This window comes from Drosophila obscura, unplaced genomic scaffold (genome assembly GCF_018151105.1).
Source record: "Drosophila obscura isolate BZ-5 IFL unplaced genomic scaffold, ASM1815110v1 contig_165, whole genome shotgun sequence".
NCBI classification, from domain to species: Eukaryota; Metazoa; Arthropoda; class Insecta; order Diptera; family Drosophilidae; genus Drosophila; species Drosophila obscura.
The window spans coordinates 1,793,002-1,808,903 of NW_024542752.1; the positions used below are offsets into that span (position 1 = coordinate 1,793,002).

The window sequence follows — 15,902 nt, forward strand, 5'->3', positions numbered from 1 at the left end:
ATGAGTTCAAAACGAAATGAAAAAAATCATATAGAAGTCAAAGTCCCGGTGGCACTCTTGCATTTTAGATTTTAGATTAACAATTACAAAAGCTTAAATGTTAATATACGCTTAAATATTAAAATTGTAAAGTTAGATTATTTAATTTTTTATTATTATTACTTTTTTTTTTAACAAAAGAAAACACATTTGGACATCAGAGGGTGGGGCCGTTTCGGTGCGGTTAAGCAGGGAGGGAGTTAAGTTTTCAATACAATTTGCAATATTGCCTTTCAAAAAGAGTGATACACATACAAATATATATATATATATATATTATATATGTAAATAAAACGTACAAAAATACATTGCGCTTTAAAACTACACAAGTGTTCGAAAATAAATCAATAGAATATCAAAAATTATAAATGGAATACAAAATTATAAAGAAACAAGAATTAGAAATAAAATACAAACAAAGTTGATGTGCTGTTTGGACAATTGATGGTGTGGGGGGTGGGGGTGGTTGTGGATTGCGGTTGGCTGAACACAGGATGTCACACATTAAATCATATATATCCCTAATAATAATCGTTTCGTAGTTAATTTTCTTGGCTGTTTTGTTTGTGCTGTCTGTTTCTGTTGGCTCTCTGTAGATGGAAGCTCTCTCTATCAATATACGATATAGGTATGGGTATACAAATATATGCATTTTACAAGTCTAAATACATTTTATAGCAAGGCACTCGCACACATCGTTTGCTCGTTAAGTATACGCATTGTATATGAAGGCTGCCCTCGAAGTGTTTTCGGGTGTTTTGGTGTCTGGGGGCGGGGCGGTATATATATATATATCTCTATATCTGTGTATATATAAATTTGACTTAGTTTAGAACGCGTTTCAGTGGCAGTTGACTTCAACAGGAAACTATCGGGCGCAGCTTTCGTTGATTTAGATTTAGATTTTAATTGGGGAAGAGACACAGGCACACAGGCACAGGTCTCTTGTGTCTCTTCCCAGGCACAAACAATCCATCCATGGATGACACAAAATTTGTTACTAATATTTAGTTAGATGGCGGAGAGTGGATCCAGCCGAATTGATTATTTGCCCGCATACATGGGATTCTTGAAGGTGGAGGTGGCCTGCTTGTAGATGGGATTCTCGCCCTGAAAACCAAAACAAAAAGAAGACAAAAAGATTATTAGAAGAGCGAAGGGCAATATGAGCATGTAAAGTATTTTCGGGCACTTACCGCATTCCATTTGGCATTCATGCTCTCCTTCTCGAAGCGGGCAAATTCACGGCGATCGTGAATGGTGGTCAGGAGCTTCCAGAGCAGCAGAATGGCCAGGCCCACGAGCACAATGGCGGCGATGACGCCCAGCACGATGCCGAGCATAAAGACCTTGGGCGGGCACTCCTTCTCCTCCTGGGCATGGACCACCAGCTCGCCCTGTTCGCTGTACTTGAACATGAACTTGCAGTCATCTTCGTCGAAAAATGTGCACATCTGCTCATCCTTGTGCTCATCAATGGTCACCTTCTCGACGCCCACCGGAGTGAAGGCCGTACAGTTGCGGGCACAGTCATCCACGTTCTTCAGCACTCCGGTGTGATACATCTGGCACTGTACGCAATCCTTTAGCTCCTGACAGCGGCCCGAGCATGTCGGGCACTTTTCGCAGTGGCGGCCAGAGTAACGGCCTTGTTCATTGGCCGTACACTTGCAGACGCCACACTCGCACGTGCCGTGACCGGAGCAGAGCTCGCCACCGCCCGGCGGCATACAGGTGTCGTTGGAGGCCTGGCAGGCACAGCTACTGCCCGTCCAGCCGGGCTTGCAGACACAACGGCCACAGTCGCAGGTGCCGTGATCGGGTCCAGAGCACAGCTGATTCTTGTTACGCTCACAGCTAAAGTTCTCGCACTCGCAGAACTTGCCGGTGATCACCTCCTCCGTATTGGGCCGCTTGAAGCACTCACAAAAGCCGCACACACAATTGCCGCGCCCGCTGCAGTCCACATTGGTGGTGTTGTCCGCCCTACAACTGGCATCGTTGTTGATCGTCGAGTTCATGTCCGATACGGAGCACTCGCAGGTGTTACCAAAATGATGCTCGCCACAGTCACAGATGCCGCACATGTAGGTGCCGTAGTTGTTGCAGTGCGGCGACAGCGCCTCATACCCAATGGAGCCGGGATGTTCGCAGGGGCAGGAGCACAGCATCTCCAGTTTGATCACCATGCTCTCGTTGATGCCAACCGGATAGATCTGGATGACCTGATTCCAGTCACGTGGATCCTCCGGGCACTTCAACACCTGAATCTGGGCCGTGAAGCTCACCTGCTTGCCCACCGTCAGGTTATCGCATTTGGATGTCTGGATCTCGGGTCCGTTTGTCAGACAGGACGAGAAATATGTAATCTTCACGTCTCCCGTAGCATTGTCCTTCATCTCTACCGACGACGAGATTTTCTGTAATTTTTTATAGCGTGAAATTCTAGAGTCAAAAGAGAGCTTAATAGCCTTACATTGTACTCCTTCTGCACGAGATCGACCACATTGGACGAATCATTCGATAGGATGGCCGCCGAGGAGCCCTGAACGTGAGCGGCCAGTTTCTCGTACACGGTATACTGTGAGTTGGTCACCGCAAAGATAATGTTGATGGCATTCTCCTTGACCTTTTGGTTAATTTGCGAGATGCTCGGATAGTCCTGTATCACCGAATGCGTATACATGCCCTGCAGATCCAGATGACATTCGCCATCGTTGGGCGCTATCACGCCGCCCAATTTGCCATCGCCCGCATAATGAAAGCCAGCGTCCGTGGAGAAGACGAGCAGGCGACGGGCCTGCTCACGCCATCCCACCTGCTGACGGCAGGCAATGGCCTGCATAATGGCATCAAAACCGCCCTCGGGCGCATCGAGATTACCAGAGACAGCCGCATCTTTCACCTCGTTCTGTGTACACAGGCGAATAGAAAACAAAAAGGGGATTAGTTTGGGTTGGGTTAGGCAGTTGGCCAGTTATTCGAGCAGTTAGCCAAAGAGAAAGCAAGTGAAAGTGAGTGACAAAGAGAGGGAGAGATATGGAGGAGAAGTAGTAGAAGGAATTTTAGACCAGCTCCGTTTGGGTTCTATCAATATTAGTCAAGATAAGGGGTATGTGTGCTGACTTGACTCTATGCCCGATAAGATATAGTATGCATACATGACGAACTGTTGCTCTGTTCAAGGTTCTATTATCAGGAAACAAGGCTTTCCATAGAAGCTATTCATTCTATACATACAATGTATGCACATGTACATATGTGTATACCTTTATGATATTCGAAATTCAATCGATTCTTAGGTGTTTCATGACATCATAGTAGCTGTCAACCGATCTCATATTCTTGGCGATACAACGACCAAAAATGTAGGCCAATAATATAATAATATTCGCACTTCTAAAGTTTCCAGATCACACAGGGGGGTGGTATATAAATGTACATAAATATGTACATACTCGTATGTATGTTACGAGTCGAACCACTTAAGAATTGCAAACCATTTTTTTTTTTTTCAGTGTGTTCTTAATTATAAACTCTAAACATAAACATAAAATTATGATTATTATGTTTAGAGATTACTTACAAGAACATAAAAATACAAATTTATATAAAGATCTATTGGGCCAGTCTGTGAGCTATAATTATGCTATATCTATAGCAAGAATGGAATGCCCTTTCTTGATCTTAAAGCGAACCACCGCAGGGACAGTCTCTCGGGAACATTCGACAGGTCACACATAGCCTTGCATACTGTATCCTGCACAATTCGGATAGATGGATAGATAGATATATAGATAGATAGAGTAGTGCCATGGGAGTGTGCCATTGGATTGATACATTAAATAGAAAAAGGATATATGAAGCTGTTAGATAGATGACGACAAATTGCATGCAACGCAACAAAAGATATGTGCCAATGCCCAAACATACAGGTAGGTAGGTACATTATCAAGTATAAATAGTATATGCAGATAAGGAACACAATATATAGATATAGATGCCATATGGAATTAGAGCTATATGTAGGTAGATAAGTAGCATGCCAAAAACCAAATACAAGCCCCATGCAATGTGCAAACTATCCAAATTAGAATTAGAATAAATAATAAATAAAATCAAATAATATGTTAAATGGGGGCGGGTGCTAATGCAATGCCAAATAGTATGTATTATATTGTTTCGGACGTGTGTTAGATCCAATTCGATTTAGATCTGGATCTGGCGCATGGCGACGACTTACAGAGAATCTATATGTGTCCGTGCTCAGGCCCATGATGTTTCGATAGCCATAGGGAGCAGCGCATTTGGGGCATGGCTCCTCCAGGCTAATTTTGTTTTTCATTTTTTGTTGTTTTTTTTTTTTTGTATATAATTTTGCATAATATTTTGAAAGGAGTATATAGTGACATAGCGGTATAGAAAGAGTGATATAAATGAGAGATAGAGATAGATAGAGAGAGAGAGAGAGAAACACAAAAGAGAAATTGTATAAAAATGTTTTGACGACATCGAGAAAGTGCATTAAATTACGATAAATAATACGATACGAATGCAATACGGTTTGTATATGTATGTATGTAATATAATATAGATCACCCCCCATCCCCAGCCCATTCCATCTGCCTGAATGGTGGGAACACACACACACACACACAGATACTTAATGATACGAGTATATATGTAGTTTTTACGATTTAGGTGCGGAATATCATAAATATAGTGATAAATATATGTATGGATATCTAGCATAATAATCATAAGCAGTAATCTAAATATGTATATTAGTTATAGAGTTAGTAGGACGCCACAAACAGAAGCAAGAAATGAGTAGAGGGATATGGGAGATATGGATATATTTGGTGCAGAGGCATAGCTAGTATATATGTATGTATATTATAGATTGATTAATTGTCTCTTACAGAGAAGCTTTCGGTGTTATTGCTGAGTGGCATGTGATTGCGGTAACCATAGGGAGCCTTGCAGTTATCGCAGGGATGCTCGAGTCTACAGATTCAGTTTCGGTTTCAGATTCGTTCATTGGGATGGTGTTGTTGTTGTAGTTTTTTGTTGTTGTTGGTGTACATGATGTTGTTGTTGTAATATATATATATGGTATATATATATATATATAAATTATCAAAAGTTAGTGAATTGATTTAATAAAATTAGATAAATTAGATAAGGTTCAAAGTCCGTTTAAAATGTAAGGTTAGACATATGTAAATACTATGAGTTTATAATATACTCAGAAGAATATGTATAACCAAAGACAATATTTTTTTTCTTTGGTATAACCATCCATCCTCCAGCAGCTTAATTGAAGCCAATTAAAAATTCGACCATTTTTGTTTAGAAATTTATAGAATGGAAATTCTACCAAAAGGCAGTGGCTTTGCTTGCTGGCTGTTATGGCAAAAACTCTTGAAGACGCGTTCGGTCATAGAGAGTGACTCAATAATTACTCATAACTAGGATCCAATCATCGCGCTCGTATAAAATCAGCGACCGGCTCCGGCAAAATACTCGTGACTCATCTGGCATGGCAGGTCCATCAAAAAGCTGACTGGTACTTCTTAGTTGCTACTTGAAACTGCTATTTCCTAATACTAAATCTAAAACATAATTGCTATCTTGGATGGTACTCACTTTTTGGGAATGGTGGACACATAGGGCATGAGCACCTTGTCCACAAACGAACCGAAACCCAGGCGGAAATTCGACGTGATGCTCTTCATGGTCTCCGACAGTTTGTCGCCCAGGGCGGACAGCTTCTCTTTGTCATCCTCCATGGACTTGGAAAGGTCCATCAAGTAGTAGAGATCCACGGGATAGCCCTCGGCCTGGGTGTAGCTCACCTTCAGGTTGTGGACTTGATCTGTAAATGGAAAAGGAGCGACCGGATTAGGGATTAGGCTTCTTGTGTGGATCCGGGAATGACTCACTGATGCGCAGCTTCAGGTTCACAGACTGTGGTTTGATTTGGACAATCTCGCCGGAACTAGCCGACCAACCAGAGTACTGGGAGCCATAGGAACTGGCGCTGGAGCTGGAGCTGGAGGAGGAGGAGCTCTGATGATAAGAGCTGCCGCCAGAGATGTATTGACCACCGCCGCCGCCGCCGGCAGCACCACCACCAAAGCCACCGGCTGAGCCATAGGCTTGACTCTCGCCAGCTAGCGTCAGGTTCTTGTTGATGAGAATTTGCTCAGAGGTGTCGGGATTCCAGACGAACTGCTCGAGACAGACATCCGGCGAGGTGTGCTGAAAACAGCGCGATCGCCCCTCAAAGTTTGGCTGCATGCACCACGCACAGCTCTGGGTCTGGATGCACGTGTGGCACTTGTCCTTGCCGCTGCACGGATTCTGGACCAGCTTCCCCGACAGCTGGGACTGCACCAGGGAGGCGTGCATCAGGGCCAGAACAAGGACCGATAGCACCGCCAAATGGCAGGTTTTTTTTGTAGCTGCGACATTCATTATCATCGCCATTGTCTCTCTGTCTCTGTTTCTCTCTCTCTCTTTCTCTGTGTGGTCTGCTGCTGCACTTATTGTTAGCCGTTGATCGGCTCTCTGTCTCTGTCGCACCTCTCACTTGGTCGCTGTCCGCTTTCTCTGTCACTTTTGTGCAGCTGCAAAAGAACAACAACAAAAATATCTGCAATTGAGTAATCGAGTATTTTTTTCCAATTGGAGTATATCCGTTAGGAATTGCATCGTATGGGTGTGCATGGTATGTGTGTGTGTGCGTGTGTGTGGGGAGTTTGTCGCACTCTTTCACACCGCTTGCATTCGCGAGTTTTCCTTTAAACTTCCATGCATTCGTGTGATATCCATACCCTGTGGTCTTCGGATGTACGGATTTGTTGGCAATATTTTTTATTTGTGCGAAAATTTAACTAAGTTTTTCAGTTTAATCTCTTTTCCACTTCCGTCTAAGAGGGTATTGCTAAAGCCGGTTTGTGGTTTACTTGCCACTTTGCTTTCGTCTTTTGCTTTCTTTCCACCTTTGCGTTTAATTATATTTGTCTCGACCTGAACCCCCCACCCGTCATCGTGCCTTCATATGAAATGGAACATCATCACGGCCAGATGACTCATCACACACACGCGCACATACATACTCAGTAGCATTCGCTCTCCCATTTGCAAATATATATATATGTACATATGTATGTGTGTGTGTATGTTTGCTCCACTCAATATTTATGCTTAAGAGGATGGGGACAATCTGTGATAAACACCTTGGAGCTGTCAATGCCACTCACTGACTCCCATTCTCATTTAGCATTCGCTCACTCTTCTCTGCCGCTAACAACCCCCCCTTCTCATTCATAGTTCCCTCGCTCACCTGCTCACCCCCCCTCTCATTCATAATTCCCTCTCTAGCACGCATAGTACCCACCCCCCTCTCATTTATCATCAACACCACTCCTCAATGTCCTTATTCCCTCTTTTCCTTTTGGCCATTCCTCTTCACATTCCTTATTCCATCACTCGCTCCCTCACTCTCGTCCATCCGCTCCACTCGCCCTCTCATTCATCATTTGGTCACTCCCTCTCTCGTTCCCGACTATCCCCTCTCTCCATTAGGAAATGCAAAACGTAAACAAAGGTCGGACGCAGAGAGGATGAGTGTGAGTTGTGTAAAAGAGAGAGACGAAGAGACGAGACCCCAGACAATACCAGCTCTTTGTTAATGCACTGCACACACACTCCCCTCCCTAAAAGGGTATTACGGGGGTTTGGACCACTTCCGAATTGCTCAGCACGTCTTCCGGGAACACGCGCATGATGAATCCGGTTAGTCGCCGAAAACGTCTGCAATGATTCATTTCCAATTCAATAACGGAACAGATTTTCAATGCAATCTCAAAAGGGCTTCTCACTTAGCCATAGCCTGCAGCTACGTACACATATGCCGACATATGTATGCGTGTGGGTGAGTGGCTCTATATATAGCCACCCACGCACAGTGGAGACGCTTTTTAAAAGATTCGTGCTGCCGCCAGCGCCAAAAAAACCAAAACTGAACCGAATCCCACATCTGCACATCTGGGGGGAGTGCCGCGATCAGGTCAGCCTACGGCCAGCTCACCCCACCGAATCTCCACTGTGTTTGCCCGCCCACAGACCCAATAGACAACATCTGTGGCACATAAATATGTGGGCGTACTAGTTCCAACGCCGCCAGAGGGCGCACACTGTCTCCTTCTCATTGGAAAATCATGTTGGATCTGAGCAGGGAGGGGGTAAGATGTGGAGTGGGGATCGCAATGGAGATAAAGAGTAATCAACAACTGCGTCAACATTCGAGGCTTACGGCCGATCTTTAAACTTAAAAAAAAAATAAAAACTGTCGCACTAGGCAGAGTACACCCTGTTGAGGATTCAACAAACCAAATAAAATATATACATGGGTGTCAGTGTAGGTGTCTGTGTGCGTGTGTCGTCATTGCGAATGAAATCATCAGAGCACTACAGAGAAAGAGCACATATCCAGTTTTACGGTTTTTTGTGTGTGGATGACTTCGTTTTGGTCAATTGCAGCCAAAATTGATAGCATTTCTTACGTAATTCCACTACTTAATAGATATTTCACTCGCACTCTATCCGCTGGCAGCACTTGAAAGCAATGTTTGATGCGTTTTCAATTGGATTTCGAACAATATATTTCCATCAGGGGCGGGTTTGCGCCTTTTATTTTGATTTCCTCGCACACTTGTGGAGTTGCTTGCCCACACAAACACACACACACACACACGCATGCACAGCAGCAGCAGAAGCTGACTCAGCTCAGTGAACTGTTACTATTAGCACTTCGTTTTATGTATAAATATCAAATACACAGCTAGGTATATTATACCTAGTCAGCGTTTTTGCAACAAAAAAATAAAACAAGAATTAATATTACTATTTTTTCACCAAAAACGGTGTCGACTGCCACTCGATGTTGTTAACTCGCGGACTTATCGATTATCGATCAAATTAGAGGTGTCAAACCATCGAGGGCACTATCGATAGCATCGATATTTTACTGCTAGCCTCTACTATCGACGGTTTTGCCACTATCTTGAAAGTATCGAGCTACAGTCGTTGCGCTTTTGATTTGTTTGGATTGGCTGCTATAAAATACGAAGACACATTTGTAGACAAATCGACAGGTGGCATCTAATTTTTACAATGGACAAGTTCCTAAAAGATTTCAATGGTTTTTTAATAGTTATTTGAGCCCTATTACGATAGTATCGATTTTTTTTTTCAAAACAGTCAAAACTATCGATGGCTCAACTATCAATCGTTTGACAGCTCTAAATCAAATATATTCTGAGGACCCTCATAAATATACCTAAAGTATACATTCTAATATTCAAAATATACCATTAATATACTGATGAAGCAATATACCGAAAAAGTACTTAATTATCGACAGAGACATCTGACGAGGGAAATGTGAACTTCGCCGAATATGTTGTATTTTGCGGCAAATTTAGCTACACTGTGGGTATTTGTTACGAATGCTCTGTAACGTGGACCAGTGGACCAAAACTTCGTAAGCCTATCGAATTCAGATCCGAAAATGGTACGAAAATTTCGCTAGTCGCTCAGTTTGTGGCAGTGAAAGTTTCGCTTTCGGTAGCTCGCAGAAGGTATCGTTTGGCGTACCCTTTATATATTCAAAATAAAATTTTCTATTCTAGAATACGTCGCACACACACATTTACGGAACCTGGAACCCCAAGACAAATTCGGTTTCGGCAGCTAAACTAAAACAAGCTAAAATTTTGGAGTGTTACATGTACACAACATGCATACTTGCTGTCAGTCGGCTCGTGTCACATCATGAGCGGAACGCGGTCAATCCCAGCGCCAAAGATCTGGGACCGTACGCTGAAACTTCAGCTGCGCCACTTTCGTTGTATGAACTAGCACATCCATATATATTGTAGTTTACGCTAAATAAATACATAACATTCTACACGACTTCTACATTGGTGTCTCTCGCTACGGTTTCTTACAATTGCATAAATGTAGTTAATATGAGGCAAATATCGCAGTAAGAAGGGCAGAAAATGTATGAAAACAAGCCAAGGTATTCGAAAAGAGACAATCTTATCCCTAGATATGGATACATATTCTATTTCTTAATAGACTGGCCCGGCGGCTGCGAAGAACAAACCAAGCTGATCAGGTGCTTGCTATTGCGGCATCGCCATTTTGTTTTGCTGTTACTCGCTGCTCCTCATCGTGCATTTTTCGTTGTTTTTCGTTTTACACGTTGAATGTGAAAATTCACCACCCTACAATATGGCTCTCTCCCTCTCTCAGCACGAACACATTTTCGATTGCTCACACATCCATACACATACATGCGCTGCTCTCCCTCTCTCTGAGTACACTGGCCTGGCTCTCTGTTGCACACATGGCTTCGTGGCCATGCGCCAGAGCGAGATGAGCGTATAGACGTGGCGCGTGCTTGTCGGGGCATATCTATGTGTGTGTGTATTCGCATTTTCAGTAAATTCGAAAAAATTTTTGTATAGCTGCTGTACTCACAACGCGCTCGAAAAATCGTACGCGCGGGTACGTACATATATCGGTGTAGAAATTACTCAAAAATATTGGTAAAAATCGCTTAAAATTATATAAATTTGTGATCAATGTGCAGTGTGTGGTGCAATGAAAAAAATTCATCCAAAAAATGATGGAAAATAATGTGAAATTAGCGCCAAAAATGCTTTTGAAAAATGTGAGACTTCAATGGACATGACATTTGGGTTTTTTTTTTTTGGTGGTGGAACAAAAGCAAAATGAAGAAGCAGAGGAGGAAGATGAAGAAGAAGAGTGCTGTGTGTGTGTGTTTGTGTGTGAGTGAGAGGCATACACACACGCAACACAGAGACGCGCGCGCCAAATGCGAAAAGTTTCACTGCTCTCTTTCTTCTCTCTCTCTCCCTCTCGTCCCGTCCCTCTTCTTATCCTTCATGAATTTAGTTGTTTTCTTTGCGGCAATTGAAACATACATACATCTACGTATGTATATATAAATATTTATATGGAATATGTATTATGGTTTCGTGAATTTTTTTTTATTAATATTATGTTTTTCGCGCGTGTGTGTGTTCATGACGTGACGTTGTCGTATGGCGGTTACGTTGTGGGGAAAAAGTGTGTGAAAAAGGATTCCCAAGTTAATTTTTGTGTCTTGTTTCGTTTATCTGCAGTTGCCTTTCTTTTTAACATGTTTAAGGATTATTGGCGCATTTGTGTACATATATATTCGCAATTGAATGCAGCCTCAAGAATATTAATTACCAATCAAATCTAATAACCGAATGAATCTTAAGTGGAAATAAATTGAAAAATCATTTATGGAACAAAACAGTGTTACAATAACAACATAACAGCAGCGGCAGCGCAAAAGAAAGGATTAGACACAGAAAAAGTACCGGAAAAAAATGTATATTTTATAGACCGGCAAGAGCACCAGCAGCAGCATTATCGGAAGCAGCGGCCATATAAATCATTTCGGATAAAATACACCAAACAAAACAAAAAGACCCTGAAAGTGTAAAAAATGTAAGTTAAAGCCACTAGCACGTGGGAGGCCCTTCCATGGGATCCAAACCTTTTGGATGTCAGTGTCGGTTCGATAAAGAGAGCGAGGGAGGATGAGAATAAGAGCCAAAGGGTCCGCAGGCGGCAGCTGCATTCCCAAGCAGCATTTCCAACCCTCTTGAGTCGGCCATTGGCAGACGGGGAATCGCACAAAAGCTGCTGGTGTTACACTATACGTTTTATACGGATGGTTAATGCATTTGTACACCCAATGTAAGAAACCAAACGGATCCAATGAAGCAGGTTTTCCATCGGTGATATAGGGACATTCTCACTATCAGCTGTCCCAATCCAATGGTTTATTATTGGGGAAACACCAATTGCACCGTTGAAGTTAGAATCGTTCCAGGAATGAAATTCACCCACGAAAGTCCAATGAAAATGAACAAGTCCTTATCAATTGGTTTCTTTCATCGGAGGCGCGATGCAATATCCAAAAGGCATGTGTTATCTGATAACCAAAAACTGATTGGATTTACATAGACACAAAAATCGTAGCAAATATCTAAATATTAAGGAATATCCTTCTTTGGCATTAGTTTTTACCTTTAACGTTGGGGGCGCCTACCCGCCCCAAAGTACCTTTTCCTCCTATTTACGTGCCGTACCTTTTATTCTCGCGCGCCCGCTTGATGCTCTCTTTCTCTCGCTCTCTGGGTTAATGTCAGTTTGCCGGCTACTTTTGTCTTTGCGTTTGCCTTTTGCTTTTGCTTACTGTTTGTTTATTGTTCTTTCAGCCATTTGTTTAGAACTACTTTCGCGCCCAAACAGATGCAAAAAAGTATTTGGTTTATTTACGCGCATCAGTAGCAGCAGTAGGAACTCGGAGTCAGCAACAGAGTACAATGTAAATAAAGCCTCAATTGTACGGTAAATAAAAGAAAAATGCGTAAATGCACTAGGGATTGTGATTGGAGGGGGGAGTGGGAGAGGTTTCTGAGATGAGCGTCCCATAAATTTCATTGATGCTTTTTGGTGAATCCCGCTGCTGACATTCGCTGCCGGCGTCACTGTTGACTTCGTTGCTGTTTCGGGCCGCATGTAAACCGGCTTTAAATTCGTGCCACTATTAGCACGATTTATTAACCTAGAGGCATGCGGCAGAGCAAAGCACAGAGAGAGAGAGAGTGTGTAGTAGCTATCCGAATGATTTTCGGCATACTTGCAGATACACAAGCGGCAGCATTCGAAAAAGATTCCTCTCTCTATTTCGGCAGTCTCTCTTTCTTCGTGCTCTCTCTCTCTCTCTCTCTCATTGCCTTGTGTCTCGTGTCTGTCGATATGCCGCCATATTTGCATTTGGCTACGTATTACGTAGGTCATATTGTTGTCTCGCTCTAGCACATGCCGAAACCCCTAGCAGATGCAACTTTTCGAATATGTGTTTGTGTGTGTGAGCATTTTATTTATTTAAATATTTAATTTTTGAATAGTTGGGTTGGTTTAGTTTGAGCATAGTTCAAGTCCAATGCAAAAGAGTAACAAAGGGAATTTAGATGCATGTATTCTTAATGAAATTGGCAATTCTTTGAGCTCTGTCGACATTGAGAAACATTTGTTGTTGACCTTTGTTTATCCGAGAGAGAGAGAGCCTCTCCCAAGAAAACTCTCAGACAGCAGGCAGAGCAGGCAGAAGGGAGTATCATTGGAAAATTATTTCGATTTCAATTATCAACCGCCGCCTGGCTCTTTAATCTTTCCATTTTAGTCCCCCTAATCCGAATCGTACTCCCAATTCCTGTTCCCCCCATTGCATGCCGTTGCTGTGTGCTGCTTCTTCCCGCCACCCCCTCTCTCTCTCTCTCTCCAACATAACACTCTACGTCATCGTCATTGTGCTTTGCCTTGAATTTCTCATTACGAAGCAAATAGCGTGCCATGATGATGATGCCAAGAGCCGAGCGGCCTGTTCACGTTCGGCATCGATGTTCGTGGTTGCTTCGGGATTCGGTTCTACGGAAATTCTGTTGAAAACTCAAAGTCGTCTACTGTACTACATAATTACAACCGCACACGTTCGCTCGCTTTACTCTCTCTTCCTCTCTGAGAGAGCAAGCATGAGTGTGTGTGTGTGTGAGTGACAGTTAATGTTTTGTTTTGTTGCGAGTGTGGAAGCGGGAAACGGGAGACCGAAAGATAACCAGCCGCCCGCTATTGCCATTTTTTCTCCCTTTTAGAAATAATGAAAGATATTGTTTATGGCCATCCATGTTTTTTTCTTTTGTATCTTTCCCCCCATTTTCTATTTGTTGCAATTCACTGTATCTAGATTCTGTTGCGTTGCCTTTCCTTCGTCTTATTTTGCGTCACACGAAATCTCGCACACAATTAAGCAGCTCTCTGTCACAGACATGGGCATGTATGCCGTACACTTGGCAAATAACAAAAACAACAGCTAGTCGTGTGGCGGCGGCTACAGTGGGCCAAATGTGAAATTTGAACGGGGCGCACAAATAATTGATGGAGTCGTGACACAGCAGACAGCTGATACGACGAGTGTGAAAAGCGTTGAATGGGAATGGAAATGGAGAGAGAGAGCTTGTGCCGGCCGGCACAGACTATACAGACATACGCACATGTGTAAATAAATGTACGCATATGAATGAATGAACATAAATAAATAAGGCCTTGATCTACATGCAATGCATATGTGTGCATTTCATGTTATGTATTTAAAGTGTGCAATTTGAATGCTTTTTGTGCCACTGTCAAGCGGCACTGGGATATCGGCAAAAAGTGGTGAGCGCGAGCGTGCTCGAGTTGGGGTGTGTGTGTGTGTGTGTGCGGGGGGCTAATGCACTAGTATGAGTTGTTAGTTGTCAGTTTAGGACCTCGCTCGCGTACCTCCCCTCGACTATAAAACAGGGATAGAGGGTGCTAAAAAAAACTACTTAAAAATTACCTACATACTTGTTGTCTTTTCTGACATTGGTGTGCGTGTGCAGCGACAAACAAAGCAAGTTTTTGTTGAATCATGCTTTGATGGACAAACCGACAGAAAATTACAAAAATGTGAGAGCAGCGCGCTTGCTGTGTGGTGTGTTGCATAGTGTGGTGAATTTCGAAAATACAACACACGCCACACAGCACGTACACCGTACTATGTTCGTGTGCGTGTGCAAATGTGTCTGTGTTGGTTGTATTTGTATTCTACGCTCTTTTGTGTGTTTCAATAATTGATTTTCATTTCATTTATTGGGAACTAAAGTGTAGTTTACTTAATTTTGTCAAATAGTGTCTGTCTAACCGCCATTTGTCGTCTGCCTTTTGCCCCTTGGAGATTTGATAACGCACACGAGATGAGTGGAAGCGGGACGACTCTATATGTGGCAGCGCAGCGTGTAAATATGTTGTGTTGTCGGTTCGGTTCTCTCTTTGAGGTATTTTCGAAATTCGAATCGAGAGAGCGGCATTGTTGGTAACGGAGGCGGTTCTGGTTCTCTTTGGCCTTCTCTATTCTCGCTGTTGCTGTGAGTGGCAAAACGGCGGCAAAGTAACTACAACATACACGGTGGAAGAAGCAAAAACATGGAAATGTTTAAACGTAAAACGCCTGACGAGCGGCGTCGTCAAAACAGAATAAAAATCAAAACCTAAGCCAAACCTAAGTCCGCAAATAAAAGCAATATACACTTACACTATGTTACGGGATCGACAAAGAAGTGCACGGAAACAGATTGTGTGTGTTTTATTCCGTGTGTTTTCCGTGATGTGAGTGTCAGTGGCAGTGCCCGTGGTCTCCCTCTCTCTCCCCCCCACTTTATTGGCCCCCTTCTGTCATTCTGTTTCGGTTTTATACTCTCCGTGTTTTGCTTTCCGTTATCTGTCCTCTGTCCTCTTCCTGCTCTGTTCGCTCTTCTCTTCTAGCTATTCTATGCCGTGTGGCGCCACAAAGTTTTTTTTTTGTTTATAAACTATTTGTGCGTGCTTACTACCTTTGTTTATGTAACCCCCGGATCAGTGTTGGGCAATGGAACCGGACCTCCTCCCCAGGCCAGAGTTGTCAAAAAACAGTGTTGCCGGCAAAAAAAATAATTGACTTTTCATTTGACAAACAATTTCTCATCTCCATTCCAGATTGAAGGCTTGCTGCTAGCTCGAAAAGAAAAAAAGACGACCCACCACTACTCTGTCCGCGAGAAAACGCAGGAGGAGCACTTGCATTAGGAATAGTAGGAATAGAAAAAAAAAATAATAATCGTCAGGCCGTAGAATTGGAATAGCAATAAAGCCAGAAAGAAAAG

General features: G+C 42.9%; 1 protein-coding gene and 1 long non-coding RNA gene across 9 annotated transcripts; one reads left to right on the top strand and one right to left on the bottom strand.

Moving 5' to 3' along the window:
- Positions 1-325: 325 nt before the first annotated feature.
- LOC111072392 (integrin beta-PS) lies at positions 326-9,041 on the bottom strand. Of its 4 annotated transcripts, none has more exons than XM_022364234.2 (7): positions 8,954-9,041; positions 5,985-6,671; positions 5,689-5,917; positions 4,283-4,367; positions 2,516-2,950; positions 1,236-2,459; positions 326-1,149 (listed from the first exon to the last, which is right to left on the bottom strand). In XM_022364234.2, exons 2-7 carry the CDS (start codon positions 6,529-6,531, stop codon positions 1,084-1,086), a joined length of 2,586 nt encoding a protein of 861 aa, XP_022219926.1. In that variant the 5' UTR covers positions 6,532-6,671; positions 8,954-9,041; the 3' UTR covers positions 326-1,083. The 4 variants fall into 4 exon arrangements, with proteins under 4 accessions (XP_022219926.1, XP_022219923.1, XP_022219924.1 ...); XM_022364231.2 differs by lacking the exon at positions 4,283-4,367 and adding an exon at positions 4,962-5,046 and having other exon boundaries at positions 327-1,149; XM_022364232.2 differs by lacking the exon at positions 4,283-4,367 and adding an exon at positions 4,962-5,046 and having other exon boundaries at positions 327-1,149; positions 8,906-8,982.
- A 1,522-nt stretch (positions 9,042-10,563) lies between these two features.
- LOC121403884 lies at positions 10,564-15,901 on the top strand. Of its 5 annotated transcripts, none has more exons than XR_005967531.1 (3): positions 10,564-10,664; positions 11,265-11,619; positions 15,736-15,901. It is a non-coding gene; the product is annotated as an uncharacterized LOC121403884 (long non-coding RNA). The 5 variants fall into 5 exon arrangements; XR_005967535.1 differs by having other exon boundaries at positions 10,597-10,664; positions 11,291-11,619; XR_005967534.1 differs by having other exon boundaries at positions 10,608-10,623.
- The last annotated feature ends 1 nt before the right edge of the window (position 15,902 follows it).